The following is a 21,544-nucleotide window of genomic DNA, read 5'->3' as shown; positions in this document are numbered from 1 at the left end:
GTCACACAGCAGAAAAATGGTTCTGTAATGAAAGAAGCTGCCGGGGAGGGTGGGGGGTGGGGGTGGTGGGCTGCACTTGGAGCCCCTGGGATACTTGAGTCTACTGGGATACTTGCCTCGGGGCTGGATCCTCTGGAGTTATAGCAGTCCTCAGGGAACCATGTCCTAGCCACTTTTATACCTGCTTTTGCTAGACCGTAGGACACTGAACACTACCTGCTCCAGGGGAAAATGTCAAAAATGATGCAGGACTTGTTTTCTTATGGACCAGGTAAGGATTGATCATCCTGAAACCTGAGAAATTTCCTGTTGGTCCAAGGGGACAACTCAGTGGGAAAGGCAGTTCCAGGGTGCAGTGAGAAGCTGCTGAAACACCTCAATGAGGGAATGGGGCTAGTACCTAGCCTCCTAAAGGATGTTTCCTATTAGAATGTGTATTAAGACAGGGAAGGGGGAAGGAGGGATGGCTGGAGTGTTACTTCCCAAATTCTGGTTGAGATGCCTGTTAAGAGGAAAGGAGCCCAACGATTAAGGCAAAAGTGATCCCACCTCCCCACAGAGGCAACTAAAGACACTTTGAATATACAAGAGGGAGCACCTCATACCTGGCCGGTCTTCCGGACCATGATATTGTCGCTGTGTCTATCTCCAATTCCTAGAACATAAGAAGCTACACAGTAGCCAGCACAGGACAGGGTAAACTCCTCAATGGCTCGATCCAAGTCATCTCTAAACCAAAAAAAAAAAAATCATTCAGTGTACTTATTAGAAGGTATTATTTAACTTCAATGAAGCTAACAAAATCTTTACTTCTCCAGGTATCATCAAAGAGCCAGCTGGCTCCCACGGGGATAATTAACCCATTTCAACTTTAAGAACAGCTTTAGAAAAGCAGCACATGTTCTTGGTTTACCTACTGGTCTACTATTTCAGGCCGACCCAGGAGATCAAAGCTTAATGTTTGTAATATTCCAAAAATATTGCTTCTCTGAAACTGTCAATCCCCACAGTGAATTTATCCAATTGACTTCTCATTTAAAGATTTCTTTTTTTTTTTACGTGGATTAGGGTGGTGGGGAGAGGTGGTGAAGGCATCTTTCTATATGAATAACAATGCAAGTACCGTATCAGAATTACAACTGCATTAAGTAATCAGGAATGCCAGTTGTGGGTATCCCACCCATAACTTTCATTCTGGGTCTATATTAAAACAATACTTGTAGCACTTTCGTTAGACCTAAACAAAATCGATGAATGGAGCTAGTTCTGTAGACAATTCTAAAATAAACTGCAGATTAAACAGGCTGGAGTTGATTTTTATACACTAGGACCAGGCAAGAATTATTCTCCACTTCCTGCAAGAAACCGAAGAGAGTCAATATTTAAAGAGCTGCCAAGGCTGCCAAGCAAGTCTTTAACAGAGTTGGAAATATAAACAAGGACTCCCACTCCTAACAGTTTGGCTTAAGAGTTGTACGCTTTTCTGGTTTATTTTTAAGGAGCTACGTTTGCCCACACAAAAATTAATCAGCCTTACTCTCTGGCATGGCTCAAAACCCTAGACAAAACCGTTAACAGGTATCTCTCCTTTGCTGCTTTATAAGCTATCTGCTAATTTGATTGGCTTTTTTTAGTTTTCCAAACCACATTTGAACCAATTGTCTCATTTCATGGGAAGCATAGTGGCTTAGTGGAAAGGGTGATGGGACTGGAAATCAGGAGACTGTGTTAAGCACTGGGATAGATAATAATCAGATCAGATACACCCCTGTCCCACAGTCCCACACTGGGCTAAGCATCTACAGAGAGGTGGGTATTATCATCATCCCCATTTTACAGATGACAAAACTGAGGAAGAGAGAGGTTAAGTGAAGCATCCGACATCACCCATCTGAGCAGTGGCAGAGCTGCCTCTGAACGCAAGTCTTCCTGTCATTTAGACCCAAGCTCTTTCCATTAGACCACATATCACTGAAATCTTTCAACTTACTTGACTAGGGTAAAAAAAAAAAAGTTCTAAATCCTGAGTGAAGGGTTCCCTATCAAGGTGATAAGGACACAACAGAATGGAAAACTTTACCCCGAATTGTATTCCTTGAGCCAGTTTAAAAGAGCATCTTTGTTGAAGGCAGCAGCAGCAGCAACATTACTGCTATTTAGTTGGATATCTGCAATCGTTTCAGAGGTGCTAACAACTTCAATAAGACCAGAGCGGTCTCCTGTTGCTAAACAACCATAAGGCAGCATTCTGGAAGAAAAAAAAAGATGATTAAGTATTTAAGAAGCATGAGGAGAACTGCATCCAATTTTTATTTTAAGCTTAAATATTTAAACATTAATAAGAGGTTATCTCTTGACAGAGTCAGTCTCTTCATTTTATTGGCACCCATTCTTTTCTTTATTATAACCATAAGATGCAACTTGTTATACTTCTGCTTTCTGTTAAGGAGTAATTTCTTAGGAAGGCAACAGATGGTGCTATTTACTATGATTTGTTTAAAATTCCAGAGTCACCCATATACATGCATAATTTATTCACAAAGTGACTTGGTGAAAAATTTCATAATAGAAATTCTGTAGGTCAAAGCAAAACATACTCTAAAAGGACAGATGAAAGGAAGAGCTGGTTAACCAACTGACCGTGTTTTCAATTTGATTCTTTATTTGCACAAATTGAATGAGATGTAGGGCCCCAAATTCAAACCATTTTCATATTTGATCAGCCAAAAGTGAAGAGAGCACCCTCTACACAGAGAGCAGCATAGCTCAGTGGAAAGAGCACAGGCTGGGGAGGGAGTCAGAGATCATGGGTTTCAAATTCTGACTCCGCCGCTTGTCAGCTACGTGACTTTGGGCAAGTCACTTAACTTCTCTGTGCCTCAGTTACCTCATCTGTAAAATGGACATGGAGACTGTGAGCCCCATGTGGGACAACCTGATCACCTTGTATCCTCCCCAACACTTAAAACAGTGCTTTGCTCATAGTAAGTGCTTAACAAATGCCATCATCATTATTATTATTAAACTTGGGCTCCCTGTGAACTCTGGCCCAAACAAAGGTGGTAGATCCTAGAATAAATATAAACACTTACATACATATGTATGTGCTTAGTCCAGTGTTCTGCATAGAGTAAGTGCTCAGTAAATATCACTGATTAAATGATTTAATTGCAGGTGGGAGCCCATCATTTCCTAAATTAGGAAGCACTGAAAATCAACTAATGGCATTTATTGAGCGCTTACTATGACACTGTTCTAGTCTTTGGGAAAGTACAATCCAACAGAGTTGGTAGATGCAATCCCTGCCCACAAGGAGCTTACAGTCAACAGAAAACATTCTGACCATTCACTCGACTGATGATTTTTAAAACTTGAAAAGGCAGAGTGTGTCCCAAGAATTTCTGTTGACATGTGTGACACTTAAATGCTACTGTCCCCATGTGTGCACCTGGGTTTCGCAATATCAGAGTTTAATAGGAAGATTACACTTTGTAAACTGAATTAAAATGGCTCTCTAGACTGCAAGCTCATTGTGGGCAGAGATGTATCTGTCTACTGCTATATTGTACACTCCCAAGTGCTTAGTACAGTACTTTGCACACAGTAAACGCTCAGTAAATACGACTAAATGAATGAATATCTAGTAAGTACTAACATTTAAGATATTAATTTAAACAAATCAATCCATTTCTGTGAAGGGGCAACAGCTCCTCAGTACAGCCACAATGTGTGTTTTCAACAGGCATTCTGGATATTACATGATTAGGAAAGCTAGGGAAGATTCTCCCTCCTGAAGGCATGAGCCCACTTAGGCTTGGAAAGCATTATTGAAAAAATTAATTGTGCACCCTCGCTCGTGTTGGAATGGGGTGAGGTTTGGGAACCAGGCAATTCTCACAGTAAAAGAGATGTAGGTGAACCATAATAGAATTTTAATCAATCTGCCAGCTGTGGCAGCTGCATTATAAAAAAAGATAGGAAAATTTTCACTCAGTTCCTCTGTTAAATTATCCTTTCACATTCTTGTCCTTAAAATAATTGTAGGGCTAGCTGGGCCTTGATGACATGACATGGAATTAGGAGCATACTGGCAGATGTTAAATGACTCTCACCTCAGTTCTGGCTAAATCCAGGACAGGATATAAAAAAATAATTTGGGGAAGGGACAATATACTCCTAGGAGACTTAAACCTGATGCCCTCTGGAGAAGCAGAGTGGCACGATGGAGCACCAGCTAAAAGATTTGGATTCTAATCTGGTTTTCTTCCCCAAAAGTCAAAGCCCTACCAAAGTCCCAATTCTTCCAAGAGGCTTTCCCGGATGAGGTGCTCACTTCCCTGTCTTAGCCCTACCTTCTTTAGCACCTGTGCATTTGGGTTTGTTCCCTTTAAGAACTTTGAATTTTACCCTTAGCCCAGACCCACAACACTTATGTTCCTATCCAGCTGTAATTTAATGTTGGCCTCTCCCTCTAGCCTATAAACTCCTTATGGGATTGGCAATATCTACTCTTTTGTTTTGAGCTCTCCCAAGTGCTTAGTATAGTGCTCTGCACAAAGTAAGCACTCAATAAACACCATTAATTGATCCATCACTTGCCCACTGTATGTCCTTGGGCCAATCACTTGACTTGCCTGGGCCTCAGTTTCCTCTTCTCTAAAAGGAGGCTGATTACCTGTTCTCCCTCCTACTTAGACTGTGAGCCCTGTGTAGGACAAAGAAAATGTTAGTGTGGCCTAGTGGATAGAGCAAGGGCTGGGTTCTAATCCTGACTCTGCCACATGTCTCCTGTGTGACCTTGCACGTCACCTCACTTCTCTGTGCCTCAGTCACCTCATCTGTAAAATGGGGATTAAGACTGTGAATCAGATGTGGGACAGGAACTGTGTTCAACCTGATTTGCTTGTATCTATCCCATCGCTTAGTACACATAGTAAGTGCTCAACAGATACCACTTATTTTTTATCATTATTATTTGATTGTACCATATCTACTCTAGCACTTAGCACAGTGCTTAGTAATAGTAAAAGCAGAACAACTACAATCTAGTACTAAAAGTAATAAATCATTTTGATATCAAATGCTGAATGGAGAGCCCAGAAGGGATACATTGTCAGGCACCAGATTCTGGGGGTTTGCAGGCAAGCTGGGAGGGAAAATGAGGGGAACTTTGGGTGGCAGATGGAGAGTGGTTTTTCAGTGGGGGTTGAGCCATGAAACAGAACCTCAAGTCTAGTCCGTTCTCCATTCCAGGAACTGGTGGTGACAGCGGCCTACCTGCAGGGCAAACTGTCTAAGCAGAGAGAGTCAGGGTAAAAGAGATCAAAGCCTCAGCCACAGCTGGTACGTTTTGATCATATGTGTAGAGGAAGTGGGTGGGACACAGAGAGACAAGCCGAATGCTAAAAGAAATGGTGTCTGGGCGAGCTGGTTGCAGGATGCTTTCAGAAAGGGGAGCATGTACCTTATGGGTGAAGTTTGCAGTCTCCTAAGGGAGCAGCTGGAACTCTGGGTTTGCATTCTATTAAAGCTTTACTACTTGAATCACTTTGGTCAAATTCATTTCCATTGGAATTCAAGTCCCGACTTCGGTTAAACATTAAAAAAAACAACAAAACCTTAATTTCTGGATTTAAACAACACCTTTAAACAGCAGTGTCCTAGCCCCTTTATAAAACAGAAAGCCTAGAAAGCTAGATGCATAAAAGGAAGAAAGGCAATGTTTCTGCTTAGACAGCCATGCTCGGAGAAGGAATAGCTATGGCAGAAACGCTTCCTGATCAAGTGTAGAGCCCTTTTGTCCGCAGAAGTTGAGAATCTCGGTGGGGGCAGGTGTCAGCCGGGCTTCTGGTTGAGAAATGACCCAGGTATGGCACAAGTGGGCCATGGCTGAGGAGTGTGTTCCATTTCTCAGCTACTTCCTCTCGGCCAGTGTCCTAACCCTGAGAATCTGCACCCAGCTGCAGAGCATGGCTTAGTGAAAACAGCATGGGCTTGGGAATCAGAGGTCATGTGTTTTAATCCCAGCTCCTCCACTTGTCAGCTGTGTGACTTTGGGCAAGTCACTTAACTTCTCTGTGCCTCAATTTTCTCATCTGTAAATTGGGGATTAAGATTGTGAGCTCCATGTGGGACAACCTGATACAACCTTGTATCTACCCCAGTGCTTAGAACAGTGCTTGGCACATATTAAGCACTTAACAAATACCATCATTTTTCCTCCCAGCCCCCTACTGTCATCTCTTTCTGACTCAACTCAAAAGTGATTTTTTTTTTGTCTTGCTAGAAAACCAATTCTGAGCGTAAGGATCTTGCCTCCCATCTTCACCTTTAAAGTGGGGCTACATCAAAGAACCTGGCTGAATAGTTGGAGAAACCTGAGGACGCATTCAAGGATAAGGGGCTTGTCTCACAGAAAATGGATGTAGAGATGTAGACTTAAGGGTTTGGCTAAGGAGGAGAGGCTAATTTGTATTTTATGCTCCAGTGAAAAAGATAATGTACCAGAACAGTTTAAAGATCTGTATGACTGAACTCTTCCGTAAAACCTTTCACAAAGCTTGCTCTCACTCTTTTCTCATATGCATTTCCTGATTCCTTATCTTTCTGCAAAACCAATTTGTGTCCCCTCCCCCAGACTCCAAGTACTCGTTTTGGTCTAAATAGGCAGGTAATGGAAAGTGAGCTCTAATGTAACAAGTCCAGCTCTCCTGATGCGGGGAAGGGCTGACTCTCCTTATCATGACACGACAAGCATTGCCAGGTTAAAGTGCACTTTGGCTCTACTTCCTGGCATTTCATCCCATCCCACTTACAGCCTCCCTGGGCCCGGGGCCAATGACTTCCTCTTCAAAAGCAAGTTCAATGATGAAAGCTATTTGGCCCCTTGAGGACAGAATGGCTTACAACCAGCGGGGAAAAACATCCTCGTCAGAGAGACGGTTTGACAGGAGTCAAGTTGGGGACAAATCCCTCGGGTCCTGTCCATCTCACCCGGGCCTTTTTGTGTTCAACATCTGTCATTCGGCTACTTCTTGTAGGAGCCCTGACAACTCTATCAGCAATCCAGAGCAATGAAATGTCATTTGCTTTCCGTTCACTATGCTGGCCAGCACAAACTCTCTAGAAAATGGAGGATTTGTTAATACATTAATTTAAACCTAGCAAACATTTAGAAAGGGAACTCCCCCAACCCCCCAATCCCCCCCCCACCCCCACCCCCCCCCCGCTGAGAGGGGCAGGGACCCCCTTCTGATGGAATGGAACCTGCCACCTATTTTCAGGCACTGATTACAGCAAAACAAATGCTGAGAAGATAGCCTAGATCTCTCTCTATCCTTGGCTCTGCTTGTTGAGAAACCTCAACCACCTTCTTACCCCTCTGTGTTCTCATCTGGACAAAATTCCTACTTTCTCCCTACTCTGGCAGGATATCAATCAATTTTTTTAATGATACTTGTTCAGCGCTTTGCTAGGTTCCAGGCACTTCACTAAGTGCTATCATAGACCCAAGCTAATCAGGTTGGACACAGTCCATGTCCCATATGGGGCTCACAGTATTAAACCCCATTTTACAGCTCGTTGAGGGCAGGGATTGTCTCTCTCCTTTTGCTGTACTGTACTTTTCCAAGTGCTTAGTACAGTTCTCTGCAAATAGTAAGTGTTCAATAAATATGATTGACTGAATAAATACAAATGAATGAATGAATTTTAGAGATGAGGTAGCTGAGGCAGAGAAGTTGAGTGACTTGCACAAAGTCATATAGCAGATAAATGGCAGAGAAGAAATTAGAACCCAGTTCCTGCCAACTACTGGGCTCACACTCTAGCCACTAGGCCAGGCTGCTTCTCAGTGTTCGTGAAATAATGCAAACAAAGTCTATCACAGGCTCGTCACAACAATAGCACTCTGCAAATAGGCACTACTAACTTTATTTCTTCTACCCTCTCCCAGCTACAGTTAAGGGCCCAATACACGTGCCAGTGAATATCACTGTAGCAAAACTTCCTTCGCTGCAGTTTTGACAGGGAAACGTGCAATGCATGCTTTAACAAACGACCTAGCATGTTTGAATGTTTCACACGAGGCAACAGTGCTTGGCACGTAGTAAGCGCTTAACAAATACCATCTCCATCACAATAGTGTCGGAGCTCCCATCAACACTGGCAGGAGGAAGCTGCATTTAAGCAACTGGTCAGATTCAGAAGCCACATTTTATTAAGCGTTAATTAGTAAGTTATAATTAGTTATAATTAGTTACAATTACTAACTTACATTGGTAAGTTATTCAGAAGGAGAAGAAATAAATATCCACGTAGTAGAGACTGATGGTTATGGATGGTTGTCTGGCTCACCCAAGTCACCCTGCTCATCTCCACTGAAGTAAAAGAGAATGGCAGCTCTGTATATGCAAAGAAGCACTCATCCAACCAACCAAGCAATCAATTGTATTTATTGAGCATTTACTCTTTGCAGAGCGATTTAATACGTGCTTGGAGAATACAATATACAACAGAGTTGGTAGACCCACTGCCTGACCAGAAAGAGGTTACAGCCTAGAAGGGGAGACAAACATTAAAATAAATTATGGATATGAAGATAAGTGCTGTGGGCTGTGGGTGGGGTAGGGGAAGGCATCTTGGAGATGTGATTGTAATCAACTGTATCGATGGAATGTTTATAGTGTGCAGAACACTATATCAAGCATTTGGGAGAATATCATATGTAAAAGAGTTGGTAGACATGTCTAATGGAATTTGGAGCCTTTGTCTCCTGCTTTTCCATGTTCCATGTCCCATTCCTCTCACCTATGTGTTCATCGTCATCCTTCCTCCCTTTCTCCTGCAGGCCGTTTTTCCAACCGTACCTAGAGAAAACCGTTTAGTTGCAGAGAAAAGTGTTTTACACGGCTTGGGAAAGGAAACCAAGGGAAAGTCTTGGAGACATCAATTTCAATGTGGATGTCCACAATAACCCTTCACTGCTTGCTTCAACTGATTCAACTCTAATGACCTTCTGATCCACTCCACCTCATCCACACATCAACTTGGATAAATGCATGAACTCATCATCTCTAGTTACTGTTCAGATCCAACCATCACTATCTCTGAATTTCCTCTATCCAACAACCTCCTCACCTGCCTTCTATCCCTCACATCCACTCCCAGCAAATCTGTCCTGTTCCCTGCCAGAGACCTGAGATGTTTTGACCCCTCCATTTTTCTAGTCATTATGACCAATTTGGTCTGTATACAAACTATCTTCTCTTGATACACAAATTGACACCCTCAACACTGCTCTCTCCACTGAACTCATTTCCCTCACGTGTCTGACCCTTGGCCCATCTCCTACCAACCCGCATTCCCTGGATCAACTTACTGAAACTGTGGAGCCACGCTGGTTGGCAATCCAGACACCTGGCTGACCTAGTCTATCTGAAATTCATCTTCATCTGTTGAGCTCTGACCTCTCCTCTGCCTAACATCACTTCTCCATCCTTGTTGACTCCCATGCCCACTGTCTGCAACAGTTGTTTCAAATGTTTAATTCCCTCATCAAACCCTGCCCCTGAGCTCCCCATCTCTATCCTGACCTGGTTACATATTTTATTGATAAAACTGAAACCATCAGGTGAGATCTCCCTAAAATGTCCCCTACTTCTCTCCAGTTCCTCCTTCTGGCCACTCTCTGATCTCCTACTTCCCTCCATATGCACCTCTGATCGCATCCTTTCACACCTTATTGAAACACTTGCCCCGTCCCTTCTTCCCTCCCTGACCGTCATCTTCAACCCCTCACTTTCCAGGGGCTTCTTCCCCACCGTTTTCCAACATGCTCGTGTATGCCCTATTCTAAAAGAAACACTTTCTTGACCCAATGGTTCCCTCCAGTTATAGCCCATCTCCCTCTTACACTTTGTCTCCAAACTCCTTGAGCGAGCTGTCTACACCAGCTGCCTCCAATTCCCCTCTGTAATTCTCTCCTTAACCTCATCCAATCTGGATTCTGCTCCCAACACTCCATGGAACCTGATCTCTCAAAGGTCACGATGATCTCCTTCTTGCCAAATCCAATGGCCTCTACTCCATTCTAATCCTCCCTCAACCTTTCAGCTGCCTTGGACACTGGGAACCACCCCTTCCTCCCAAAAACGTTATCCACCCTTGACTTCACTGACTTTGTCCTTTCCTGGATCTCCCTCTTTCTCTCTGATCGCTCCTTTTCAATCTCTTTTGTGGGTTCCACCTCTGACTCACACCCTCAAAGCTCACTCCTGGCCTCCCTTCTATTCTTCATCTACACTCACTACCTCAGGGATGTCACTCAACTCCATGGCTTCAATTACCACCTCTATGCAGATGATTCCCAAATCTACAGCCGTGACCTTTCCTCCTCTTTTGCAGTTTCTCATTTCCTCCTTCAGCACATCTCTACCTGGATGTCATACAGACATCTCAAACTAAACATGTCCAAAACAGAACTCTTCCTCTTCCCATACAAATCTTCCAATCACTGTAGGCATACCACCATCCTCCCTATTTCACAACCCTGTAACGTAGGAAGGACCTTTGACTTATCTCCTTCATTCAACCCACATATTCAATCTGTCAGCAAGTCCTCTCAGTTCTACCTATACGACGTCACTGAAATCCACATTTTCCTCGCTGTATCCAAATTGCTACCATAGTGATCCAAGCAAACATCATATCCCAACTTGACTACTGTATCAACCTCTTGTCTCTCCTCACTCCAGTCCTTACTTCACTCTGCTGTCCAGATTAGTTATTGTTAATAGTATTTGTTAAGTGCTTACTGTGTACCAGGCACTGTACTAAGTGCTGGAGTAGATACAAGCTAATTGGGTTGGACATAGTCCATGTTTCATATGGAACTCACAGTACTAATCCCCACTTTGCAGATGAATTAACTGAGGCACAGAAAAGTTAAGTGAATTGCCCAAGGTCATGCAACAGACAAGAAGCTGGGTTTAGTAACCAGGTCCTTCTGGCTCCCAGGCCTATGTGCTCTATCCACTAGGAAGCACTGCTTCTCTAATGCTTTTTTTTAAAAAATATATTCAGTCCTGCTCTCCCCATTCTTCAAGAAGCTCCAGGGGGTGCCCATCCACCTCCACTTCAAATGGAAACTCTTTTCCATCAGCTTTAAAGCACTCAATCAGCTCACCCACTCCCAACATTGTTGTCCAAACACCTTGCCCTTCAAATGTTAATCTCACTCTACCTCAATTATGCCACCTCCTCCTTAATATGACAAAGCACCAATCTCCCTACTTTCAAAGTCTTATTAAAAATCACATCTCTTCCCATCAAGAGTCCTATGTAATAAAGCCCTCTTTTCCCCCATTCTCTCTTCTGCATTGCCTATGCACTTAAATCTTTAAGCATTTGAAATTCACCACATCTTTAGCCCCATAGCACTTATGTACATATCTGTAATTTATTTGCTTGCATTAATGTCTGCCTCCCCCTCTAGACTTTAAGCTCCTTGTAGGCAAAGAATGTGTTTACTAACTGTTCAATCAAGCAATCAATTGTATTTATTTATTATGTGCAGAGTACTGGCTAAGTGCTTAGGAGAGTAAAATGTATCAAAATGACACACGCCCTGCCTACAAAGGACTTACAGTTTAGAATTCTGTTGTACTGTCCTCTCCCAAGTTCTTTGTCCAGTGTTCTACACATGAGTGTTCAATAAATACACTGACTGACTGACCTCCTTGGTCACTCCATTGCTCACCCTACCTTCACCTACCAACCGCCAGGCAGGCATCCATCTTAGAATCAAACACTCTGAAGCTGCTTCCTTGAAGGTAAGGGGGGGATCCTTGTCCCGCAGAAGGAATGACCTTCTAGGCCTCTTTGTATTATCATTTGGGTGGTAAGAGCTTTCTCTTCGGATTCTAAAGCAAAATGATGTTAGTGCTTAATTTTGTATATACATGAATTGTTCTAAAACAGATACACTTCCTTCTGCCACTTGTCTCTTCAAATTTCTGTTATCCTAGACATGGTTCATTGGAATCTTCTCCAAAAACTCGTACTTTGATGACTGTTCATTTGATAAGGTTTTTGCTTATCTATGGGGAGGGATGCAATACTTCTACAAAATTCATGTTATCACACTAGAAAGATTGAGGAGATGATGTCAAGGTCTTAGGCTGGAGCACAATTCTAGACACAATTCAATGGAATCTTCTCCAAAGACTCCTATTTTGATGACTGTCTGTTTGTTTAAGGTTTTTGCTTATCTATGTGGAGAGATGCAATAATTCTACAAAATTCATGTTACCACACTAGAAAGATTGAGGAGATGAAGCCAAGGTCTGAGGCTGGAGCACCCAGCATAGCTTCAAAACCAAAGATTTTGTCCAGACAACGAAAGGATCAGACTCCACTGAGAATCAGCATCACAACTGTGAAGCAGTGTAGCCTAGTGGAAAGAGCCTGGGCCTGGGAGACAGAGCATCTAATCCCAGCTCCATCACATAATAATAATAACTGTAGTACTTGTTACGCATTTACAGTGTGGCAGACACTGAACTAAGCACTGGTGCGAATACAAGCAAATTGGGTTGAACACAGTCCTTGTCTCACATGGGGCTCACAGACTTAATCCCCATTTTAAAGCACAAGTGTATAAGCATACATTTTACAAGTGGCAGATCTGGGATTAGAACCCAGGTCCTTCTGATTCCGAGGCCCGTGCTCTATCCTTAGGCCATGATGCTTCTCATGTCTCAATGCCACGTGTCTGCTGTGTGACCTTGGGCAAGCACTTAACTTCTCTGTGCCTCTCTTATCTCATCTGTAAAATGGGGATGAGGCTATGAGCCCAATGTGGGACAGGGACCTGTGTTCAGCCTAATTAGCTTGTCTTTACCCCAGCACTTGATACAGAGCCTGGCACATAGTAAGCCCTTAACAAATACCATTAAAACAAATAAACATTAAAAAAAAAAACTGACCGCTGAGCCCAGGGTTTAAAGCAGGCTTTCAAATATCTGTCCCTCTAAGACTGTAAGCTCATTGCGGGCAAGGAATATGTCTGTTTACTGTTATATTGTACTCTCCCAAACATGTAGTACAGTGCTCTGTATACTGTAAGCACTCAAAAATATTACTGAATGAACACAATTACACTGCCTAAGGATCTAGAAGAAATGAGGTGGGGCCTAGAACACAAAACATTGTTTATGAATTGGTGACAAATGAAATTCAATCCAGTGTACTAGTCCTGAATGTAACTCACTCAACAACCCCACTCTTCCTGGACTCACACTCTATCCCTGTGCCTCTCTGGGACTTCCCTGACCATATCCACTGGACAGAGCACAGCTCTCGCCATCTTCAAATCCCTTCTAAAAACCGACCTCCTTCGGGAAGCTTCCCCAGAAAAATTCACAACTCCCCCATTGCATCAACTCAGTAGCTACTCAGCATTTATGTAGTTTATTCTATTCATAGTCTCGGGATTTATGAACATGCATGTTTTATAAATTGGATTACTTATTCTGTTAGTTCATCCAGATAATCTTAAAGTGCTTCCTGTTATCCTCCAAACTATTTGTTTGGAGAAGCAGCTTGGCTCAGTGGAAAGAGTACGGGCTTTGGAGTCAGATGTCATGGGTTCGAATCCCGGCTTGGCCACTTGTCAGCTGTGTGACTTTGGCATGTCATTTAACTTCTCGGTGCCTCAGTTACCTCATCTGTAAAATGGGGATTAAGATTGTGAGCCCCATGTGGGACAACCTGATTCCCGTGTCTACCCCAGCACTTAGAACAGTGCTTGGCACATAATAAATGCTTAACAAATACCAACATTATTATTATTTGTAGTTAGTCTACCTAACTCACTCCTTCAGTAGTGAGTTCCTTAAGGACAACAAAGATATGTTTGCTTATCAGTGCCTGGTACACAGTAAGCACTTAACAAATACCATATATTATTATTATTCTTCTCCTAAGTGCTTGGGACAGTGCTTGGCATTCACAAGGTCCTCAGTAAATACCACTGCCTATATTTGCAAGAGAAATGTTTTAATAAAGACATCACTGCAGTCTTTATAGCCCTGCTTCTTCAAGGCTCATTGAAAAGCCTACTTGCACTTTCTATAAATATGCAAAAAACATGTCCCACATGAAGATCATCTTTCTTTCAACAACTGTACTATACCTGGGACCATCCCACTGCTTCTATTACACTAGATATATTTCTTCATTTCTCCTTAGGAACTGTTGTGTTCCAGTATTGTACACTGCTAAAGAAATGTAAAGAAATGGAGAAGCAGCGTGGCTCAGTGGAAAGAGCATGGGCTTTGGAGTCAGGGCTCATGAGTTCGAATCCCAGCTCTGCCACTTGTTGGCTGTGTGACTGTGGGCAAGTCACTTAACTTCTCTGTGCCTCAGTTCCCTCATCTGTAAAATGGGGATTAAGACTGTGAGCCCCACGTGGGACAACCTGATTCCCCATGTCTACCCCAGCGCTTAGAACAGTGCTTGGCACATAGTAAGCGCTTAACAAATACCAACATTATTATTATTATTATTATTATTAAATGTAGTCCACTGATGTCATGAGATGGAATTAATGTGAGGGGCACTGTGATATGCTACAGTAAAATGGATTATAAACCTAAATATTACAATTACGAGTCCATGCAATCACTTAGGTGATCAATGCCATGTCACTTGTTGGAAGTCCCCCTATCTATACTTTCAGGCAACAGGATGCTGCACCAGATGTTGCCCCTAGAATGGGGAGGAATCCAATTTTTTTTTCACTCTATCAGCAAAGCAGATCAAGGAGTGGCACTGGCTGTTTAGAGTTTTTGGCCTGTCAACATCTGTAACAGTGATGGCTAATTGCTGCCATCTGAGATGAAAGAGTGGCTTTGTACCTCAGAAACTAGAGTCTTAACCTAACATAAATGGAAAATACAAAAAGTGGGGAGAAGTTTTCAACCTTGTAAGAAACCGGTCATTAAGGTGTATCACTTTTAATGCCTGGGGATTGGCATTTATTTCTAGTACCTCCAGAGGGAACAATGGACTGGGCCAGTCAAACTTTTTTCTGGGCTAGCACATTTTCTCCAATGGTTACTGAACATGTGAAAAGGCCAAATAGACTTTCAAATGTAGGGTGTATGTAGGATGGCCAAAATGAGTAAAAGTCATTTCCATGGGAGGCAATCAAAATCCTCAGTCAGGACCACAATAGAATCTCAGTCCTCATAAAAACATGCTGATACTAGTTATTACTCACAGAAGGTGAACATCCAACACTGAAGAGCTGGGCCTAGTGTATACACAACATGACCCAATTTAACTTGCACAGCTGCCCACAGGAAGACGGATAACATAACAGGGACAAGGAAATGTATATTTTTAGAAACAATAAGAAAAGTTCCAGTGAAAAGGTATGAACTGGGAGAAGGGCTGATGACCTGCATATTTTTAAACGTGGGGTCAAAGTACAAAAAGCCAGCGAAGATTCCAATAGAAAGAAAAGTTCCTTTCTCCAGGCAGGCATCCATTACGCTACATCAAACAGAAACTAGATTTATTTATAATACTCCCACATGTTGCTGTCTTCACATTGCTGTTCGGTAACAATGGACTCTGCTAGGTTCATGCTTCAATGTGCTTCAAATTTGAAGAGAATGAATTAAAACAAAAGTTTAAAAGAGCTGAGGTTTTGAATTAAATTGATCCTACCAAGGAAACCAGAGAAAGAGGATCAGTTCTGAAGTGGGCCAATCAAACTGAAGCACTGCAGGACATGTGGCATGAATCTCGATGCGTTGATATGAGAATGCTGCAGGCCTTATGGACTCAGTAGACATAAAGATCAGAATCTTGGATGGCCTGTGATAATAAATGTCAGCAATGATCATAGAAAATGGGTAATGGCTATTTTGAGATCTTCAGAAGAAGGTGATTAATCAACTCAAGGTGGCAATAAAAGCCAGAACGTTAGAACTAGTTTTCTGTTGATGCACTGAGTAGTCCCTTTGTTAACAGGAGAAGCGATCAGAACATGAAGGTGCTAAACAAGCCAAAAGAGGAAGTCAGGAAAGCAAATCCCTAGGCTAGAAAAAACTAAATGTAGGGAAATGATTTTCTTAAGGTGCAACCTCTAAAATCTATCACAGGCTGAAATTCCAACCATAATGGCATAATGAGATCCTCCCTGCCCCAAGCACGGTATCTCTCTCCTCAACCAGATCTTACTGGCTGCCGCCAAAGGGCTGTGAGGAGCCTTCCAGCTCTCGACTCCAGTACTGATAAATATTGAGGACCATGACCCTCCAAGTCCCAGCCAGATGGGGCCCTGAATTGGACTGTCAGTGGGGTAAGGAAGAAACGTCGATCACTATTTTTACCACCTGGACTGAAAAAGCAGAAAAAGGAATTGGCTTTTATAGTCATTCTGGATATCTCGTTCCCTCATTTCTACTTTCTGGCATTGGCTTTGAAACGTCAATCCATTTCAGCTAACCAAAGAGCAGTAAAGATCTGGGCATCAGCAGGTAGGGAGGAGAAGGGGAGGTGAAGCCCAGGAGAAATCCCAAGGAATAATCACTGAACATTAGAACTTTAAGTCATAAAATGCAGTATTGTTCCCGGCATCAACCCGCTCTAGGTGTATAGGAGTCCTTGCACTCAATCATATTTACTGGGCCCATACTGTGCGCACATCACTGTACTAAGTACTGATCTTGATGACTTAGAGTGGACTTTAATGACAAGGGTGAGGAAAACATGAAATAATATCTGCTTTCTGGGAGAGCACAGCCATGAACAATTCCATTGTCAAAGGTGTTTTAAGGTTTGGAAAACCTGAGTTCTAGAGGAGATTGAAGCACATATGATCTATAGAGCACTGCCTAAGCACAGTCACTAGACCAGGACTCAGAGAGGAAAAACCAGTTGCAGCTCACTGAACACCTGGCATTGGTGCCCCTCAATAAGCTGTTTACAGATAGGGCCTGGAAGATTCCTCAGAAGACAGCGGCTCATTCATTCATTCAATCGTATTTATTGAGGGCTTACTATGTGCAGAGCACTGCACTAAGCACTTGGAATGTAAAATTCGGCAACAGATAGAGACAATCCCTGCCCAGTAATGGGATCACAGTCTAAACTGCGGAGAAAGACAGCAAAACAAAACAGAACAAAACAAAACAAATAATCTGGCACAAATATCATCAAGATAAAGAGAATACCAGTCCAGCCTGTTGCTGGAATGAAAAGCACGCCAATGATCACCAACTTGAGGTGAGACAGAGAAATGGCACTACCACGCAAAAAAATCGGAGTTTCTGGAACCTCACAGAGGGTGAAAATGGGAAGAGAAAAAGGAAGGTTATAGTTCTTGTGCTGGGGAATGGACTTGTAAGGATTCTTACCGGAGATCCAGACCTGCTTCTTTCCAAAGTAAATCCATCAGGCGCAGCATCTGGAGTGTTAACATATCTTGTCGCAGATCTAAAAGGAAAAGCATCATTGCCTTCAATCTACTGTGTCTAATGAACAATTACATAATTCCACCATGCAGAGCCAAAAGGTCATTTTAAGAGAACTAGAAAAAGATCTACAGCAGCAGCCCAAAGAAACGTAGACGTCAAAGGAGTTACGGAGCAGACACATCAAAAATGCTAAAAAGAAATGTAACTTTTCGGTGGCAATTGTTTCCCGAAGGACACTAACAAAAAACTTTTTGCTGCTCTTTCTCCTTCATTTATCCTCCCTTCCATCCCCACAACACATACGTATATATCTGTAATTTCTTTATTTATTTATATTAATGTCTGTCTCCCTCTTTAGACTGTGAGCTTGTTGTGGGCCGGAATGTGTCTGTTGTTATATTGTACTCTCCCAAGTGCTAAGTACAATGCTTTGCCCACAGTAAGTGCTCAATAAATACGATTGAATGAGTGAATGAACACATTAACTGTTGGGCCTTTAGTTTTATCTAGAAAATGGAAGCAGAATAACCACATACAACATTTAATATAAGCCTGATTTTTTTTCCTTCATCCCCTCTTGTTCAGGCACACAACTGAGTGAATAGTGAGGACTCACAGCATAGTCTAACCAGCAAAAGACTTGTTTCTTGTTGGTGGAGAAGTGAGTCCCAGGGGAGGGAGAGTTCATCCAAGAGAAGGAAGGTAGAGACCCAGCCAAGCCCAAAATTAAGGCTATAAGCAGAAACAGCTTAGTGGATTTCAAATGGCACATGTTTACCCCCCAAAAGCACCGGGTAAAAAGGCAAGGATTACGAGGAAACAAGGGGGGCGGTTGTTTTCACTTACCATCCCCGTTTTTAAAGATGATTCCCACTGGATCACCTCCAAACACCTTGTTGTTGTACACAATCCACAGGGGTTTCATTTTAGAATCCATGTATTTACACTTCTCAATACTATAAAAGGGAAAACCTTTAGGTCAATTCAACTTTAAAGTGCTAGAGAGAACAGAATTTTATACACGATCAAAACCATTTGAAAATGCTGGAAACAGGAATATTCATTCAATAATATTTATTGAGCGCTTACTATGTGCACAGCACTGTACTAAGTGCTTGGGATGTACAATTCGGCAAGAGAAAGAGACAATCCCTGCCCAATGATGGGCTTAGAATATGATGCTGAGAGCTACATAGTACACAATATTGTGTGATACTCACTGCCTTCAGGTTGAGTTACCTAGTTTTTTTATAAGTAATTTCCAACATTTTGGTTATTGAAAATCAGCATTTTGCTTACATAGAACCACATTCATTCATTCAACCATATTTATTGAGCGCTTACTGTGTGCAGAGCACTATACTAAGTGCTTAATAATAATGATGGTATTTGTTAAGTGCTTACTATGTGCCACACACTGTTCTAAGCGCTGGAGAGGAAACAAGGTAATCAGGTTGTCCCACGTGGGGCTCACAGTCTTAATTCCCATTTTACAGATGAGGTAACTGAGGCACAGAGAAGTTAAGTGACTTGCTGACAAGTGGTGGAGCCGGTATTAGAACCCATGACCTCTGACTCCCAAGCCCTTGCTCTTTCCACTGAGCCACGCTACACATGAGAAATGGTTCCTGTATCTTCCAGCATCTGTGTTTATATAATATTTTGACTGCCCCACGAGTAAATGTACTAGCACAGTCATATATAGCTCCTTTAAGAGGTATACTAGAGTTGATAAGACATCCATCAGCTTGAATTGAAAAAAATATTTCCTCTCACTGAAAAATGTGTTTCTTTTTTACCTCAGAGAGACAAGTGGCACATGGAGGTTACTTTTTCTTTTTTTATAAAGTCAGATTGCTTTAACTACAGGAAAATGCCAGTCTTGCCCTTTTCCCAACTTGTCAAAATATGGAAAACTAAACAACTCTAGACTGTATGCTAATTACAGGCAGAGAACGATTCTGCTAATTCCGTTGAATTGTACTCTCCCAAGCGTTTAGTGCTCTGCTCATAGTAAACGCTCACTAAATACCATGGATTGATTGACTGATTGATAATAATGGCTTCTTTATGAGCCAGGCAACGTGTTAAGCACTGGGGTAAATGAAAGCTAGTGGCCAAGCACTGACAAAAACATTTCACAGGTGACATCAAGCTGCACAAAAAGCAGTATGAACTAGTAGAACAAGCACAGGGATGGGAGCCAGGAGATATGGGTTCCAATCCTAGCTCACCACTTGTGTGATATGGGCAAGTCACTGAAATTCTCTGTGCCTCATCTGTAAAATGGGAATGAAATATCTGTTCTCCCTTCCCTTTAGAATTAGATTGTCAGCACTGTGTGGGACAAAGACTGTGTCCACCCTGATTCCCCGTAGCTTAGCACAGAGTGAGCGCTTGAGAAATACTACAAATCAGAATGATCTTTAACAAAAACCAAAAGTTCAATCAATTAAAACCAAAATACTAAATATAGTATCAACTGATGAAGTATCAGGGCAACTTTGAGGCTTCTGGCAAGGCCTCAGAAGCGTCAATTCCAGTCAATCATCTTTATTGAGCGCTTACTATGTGGGCAGAGCAGTGTATTAAGGGCAAGGCAGAGTATGATATAACAATATAAGAGACACATTCCCTGCCCACATAAGTACAGACAAGTTATAGGACCCTCAAAAGAGAGGGGCCGAGATCCACTCTCTCCAAGCACATATGCACACACTCCGGCACCATAACCATAGACAACTTCCCTCTTCGGTCCTCCTCCGAACATGGCTAGGAATGGTGGCTCAGAGCAGGCAGAGAAGGACCAGTTCTGGGGCTTAGGTGGTTTGGTCAGCTCTTGGCATGCCAACAAGGGATTGAGATTTGATCACTGGATGTACACTACCTAGGCCATTTACAGCACATCATGCCAGTGATCTGTTGCGACAACTGCTCACAGCTCTTATAATTCAAAGTCTCTGGCCCGTCACCTTTCTATTTCCATTTAAAAGACAGCACCAACAGGAGAGCAGCATACAACTTACTAGAGTTCGGAGAGTATTACACAGGGATTCAGAGGTGACTGGAGATCAGAAAGCGCTTCCCGGTAAGCATTTTGTTTTAAACAGCTATGCATAGCCTCCTTTCCTTTTGCTCGGCTTAACTTGACTGCATTCAGTTTCATTAAACTATTTAAGGTCTTCAGCTTATTAAGGGCTTCAACCTGAAAAAGAAGATTTCTTAAGGATTGATTTTTGAGTATAGATGATGAAGAGTTACGCTTCCTGAACACGTACGGCTATAATACAATAAAATAGCACTGCAGCCTCTGGGAAATAAGTGATTTAAGCACAGAAACACGATACTGTAAATTATGACCTTTCCCATTTAGCGAAGAACAGTGCGTATTCCCACTTATGATCTACTAATTTCCATACTCCAAGAGAAACTACAAATGGTGATTCTTTCACAGTTAACCTAATAACCTTTACCCTTCAAGCTTGATCACATCCAGTTATTCACAGTGTAAGCGACACTTGGGCCCCATTTCCGACTCTTGCCCTGAACTCAGAAGAGGCCAGGAGTTAAAAATAGTTAGTTTCTGTCCGGAGCCTAGAACTGCAGGGGAGTCTAGAGTTCATTTGGGTCTCACTCCTTGCTGCAGGGGGAGGCAGTGGGGGGGAGACGAACTGAATTATGATCTCAGAGCCCACCTCAGAATAAGAAAAGGAGATCAAGGCTGGATGGGATCAGGCCATGGGTTTACTGGGAAAATCCCAGAGTGGCTGGTACCCATAAGAGGCTGCTCAGAATCAGAGCGACTCAGTCAGAAGTTGGGAAAATCTACCACTCCTCAAGGTCCTGGCCCCTGCTCTAAGGACTCAGAAGGGAGGTTTCCCAGGAAGAATTCCCCAGCCAGCCCAATCCTGGTCCAAAGTTGTCCACCCAGCTCCAAGGGGGTTAATTATAAACTCTCCCAAGGATACTCACCTAGAGTCCCTCCATTAATATGTGTACATAGCACATAAGCACACTCACTTACAATTACCTAACATCATGCTCTCTAGTTTTGT

General features: G+C 42.5%; 1 protein-coding gene across 2 annotated transcripts in view; it reads right to left on the bottom strand.

Moving 5' to 3' along the window:
- Positions 1-21,544, bottom strand: part of PIK3CB (phosphatidylinositol-4,5-bisphosphate 3-kinase catalytic subunit beta) — a 198,494-nt gene that overhangs the window by 5,950 nt on the left and 171,000 nt on the right. For both annotated transcript variants that reach the window (XM_029067136.2, XM_029067146.1), the window contains 5 exons: positions 20,516-20,694; positions 18,336-18,445; positions 17,430-17,508; positions 2,081-2,248; positions 606-729 (listed from right to left, as the gene is read on the bottom strand). In XM_029067136.2, coding sequence (XP_028922969.1) covers positions 606-729; positions 2,081-2,248; positions 17,430-17,508; positions 18,336-18,445; positions 20,516-20,694 — 660 coding nt within the window. The remainder of the gene's footprint in view (positions 1-605; positions 730-2,080; positions 2,249-17,429; positions 17,509-18,335; positions 18,446-20,515; positions 20,695-21,544) is intronic.

The sequence above is a fragment of the Ornithorhynchus anatinus genome, chromosome 1 (assembly GCF_004115215.2).
Source record: "Ornithorhynchus anatinus isolate Pmale09 chromosome 1, mOrnAna1.pri.v4, whole genome shotgun sequence".
Lineage (NCBI taxonomy): Eukaryota > Metazoa > Chordata > Mammalia > Monotremata > Ornithorhynchidae > Ornithorhynchus > Ornithorhynchus anatinus.
Note: the sequence above shows the minus strand (reverse complement) of the source record. Positions and strands in the feature narration are given on the sequence as shown.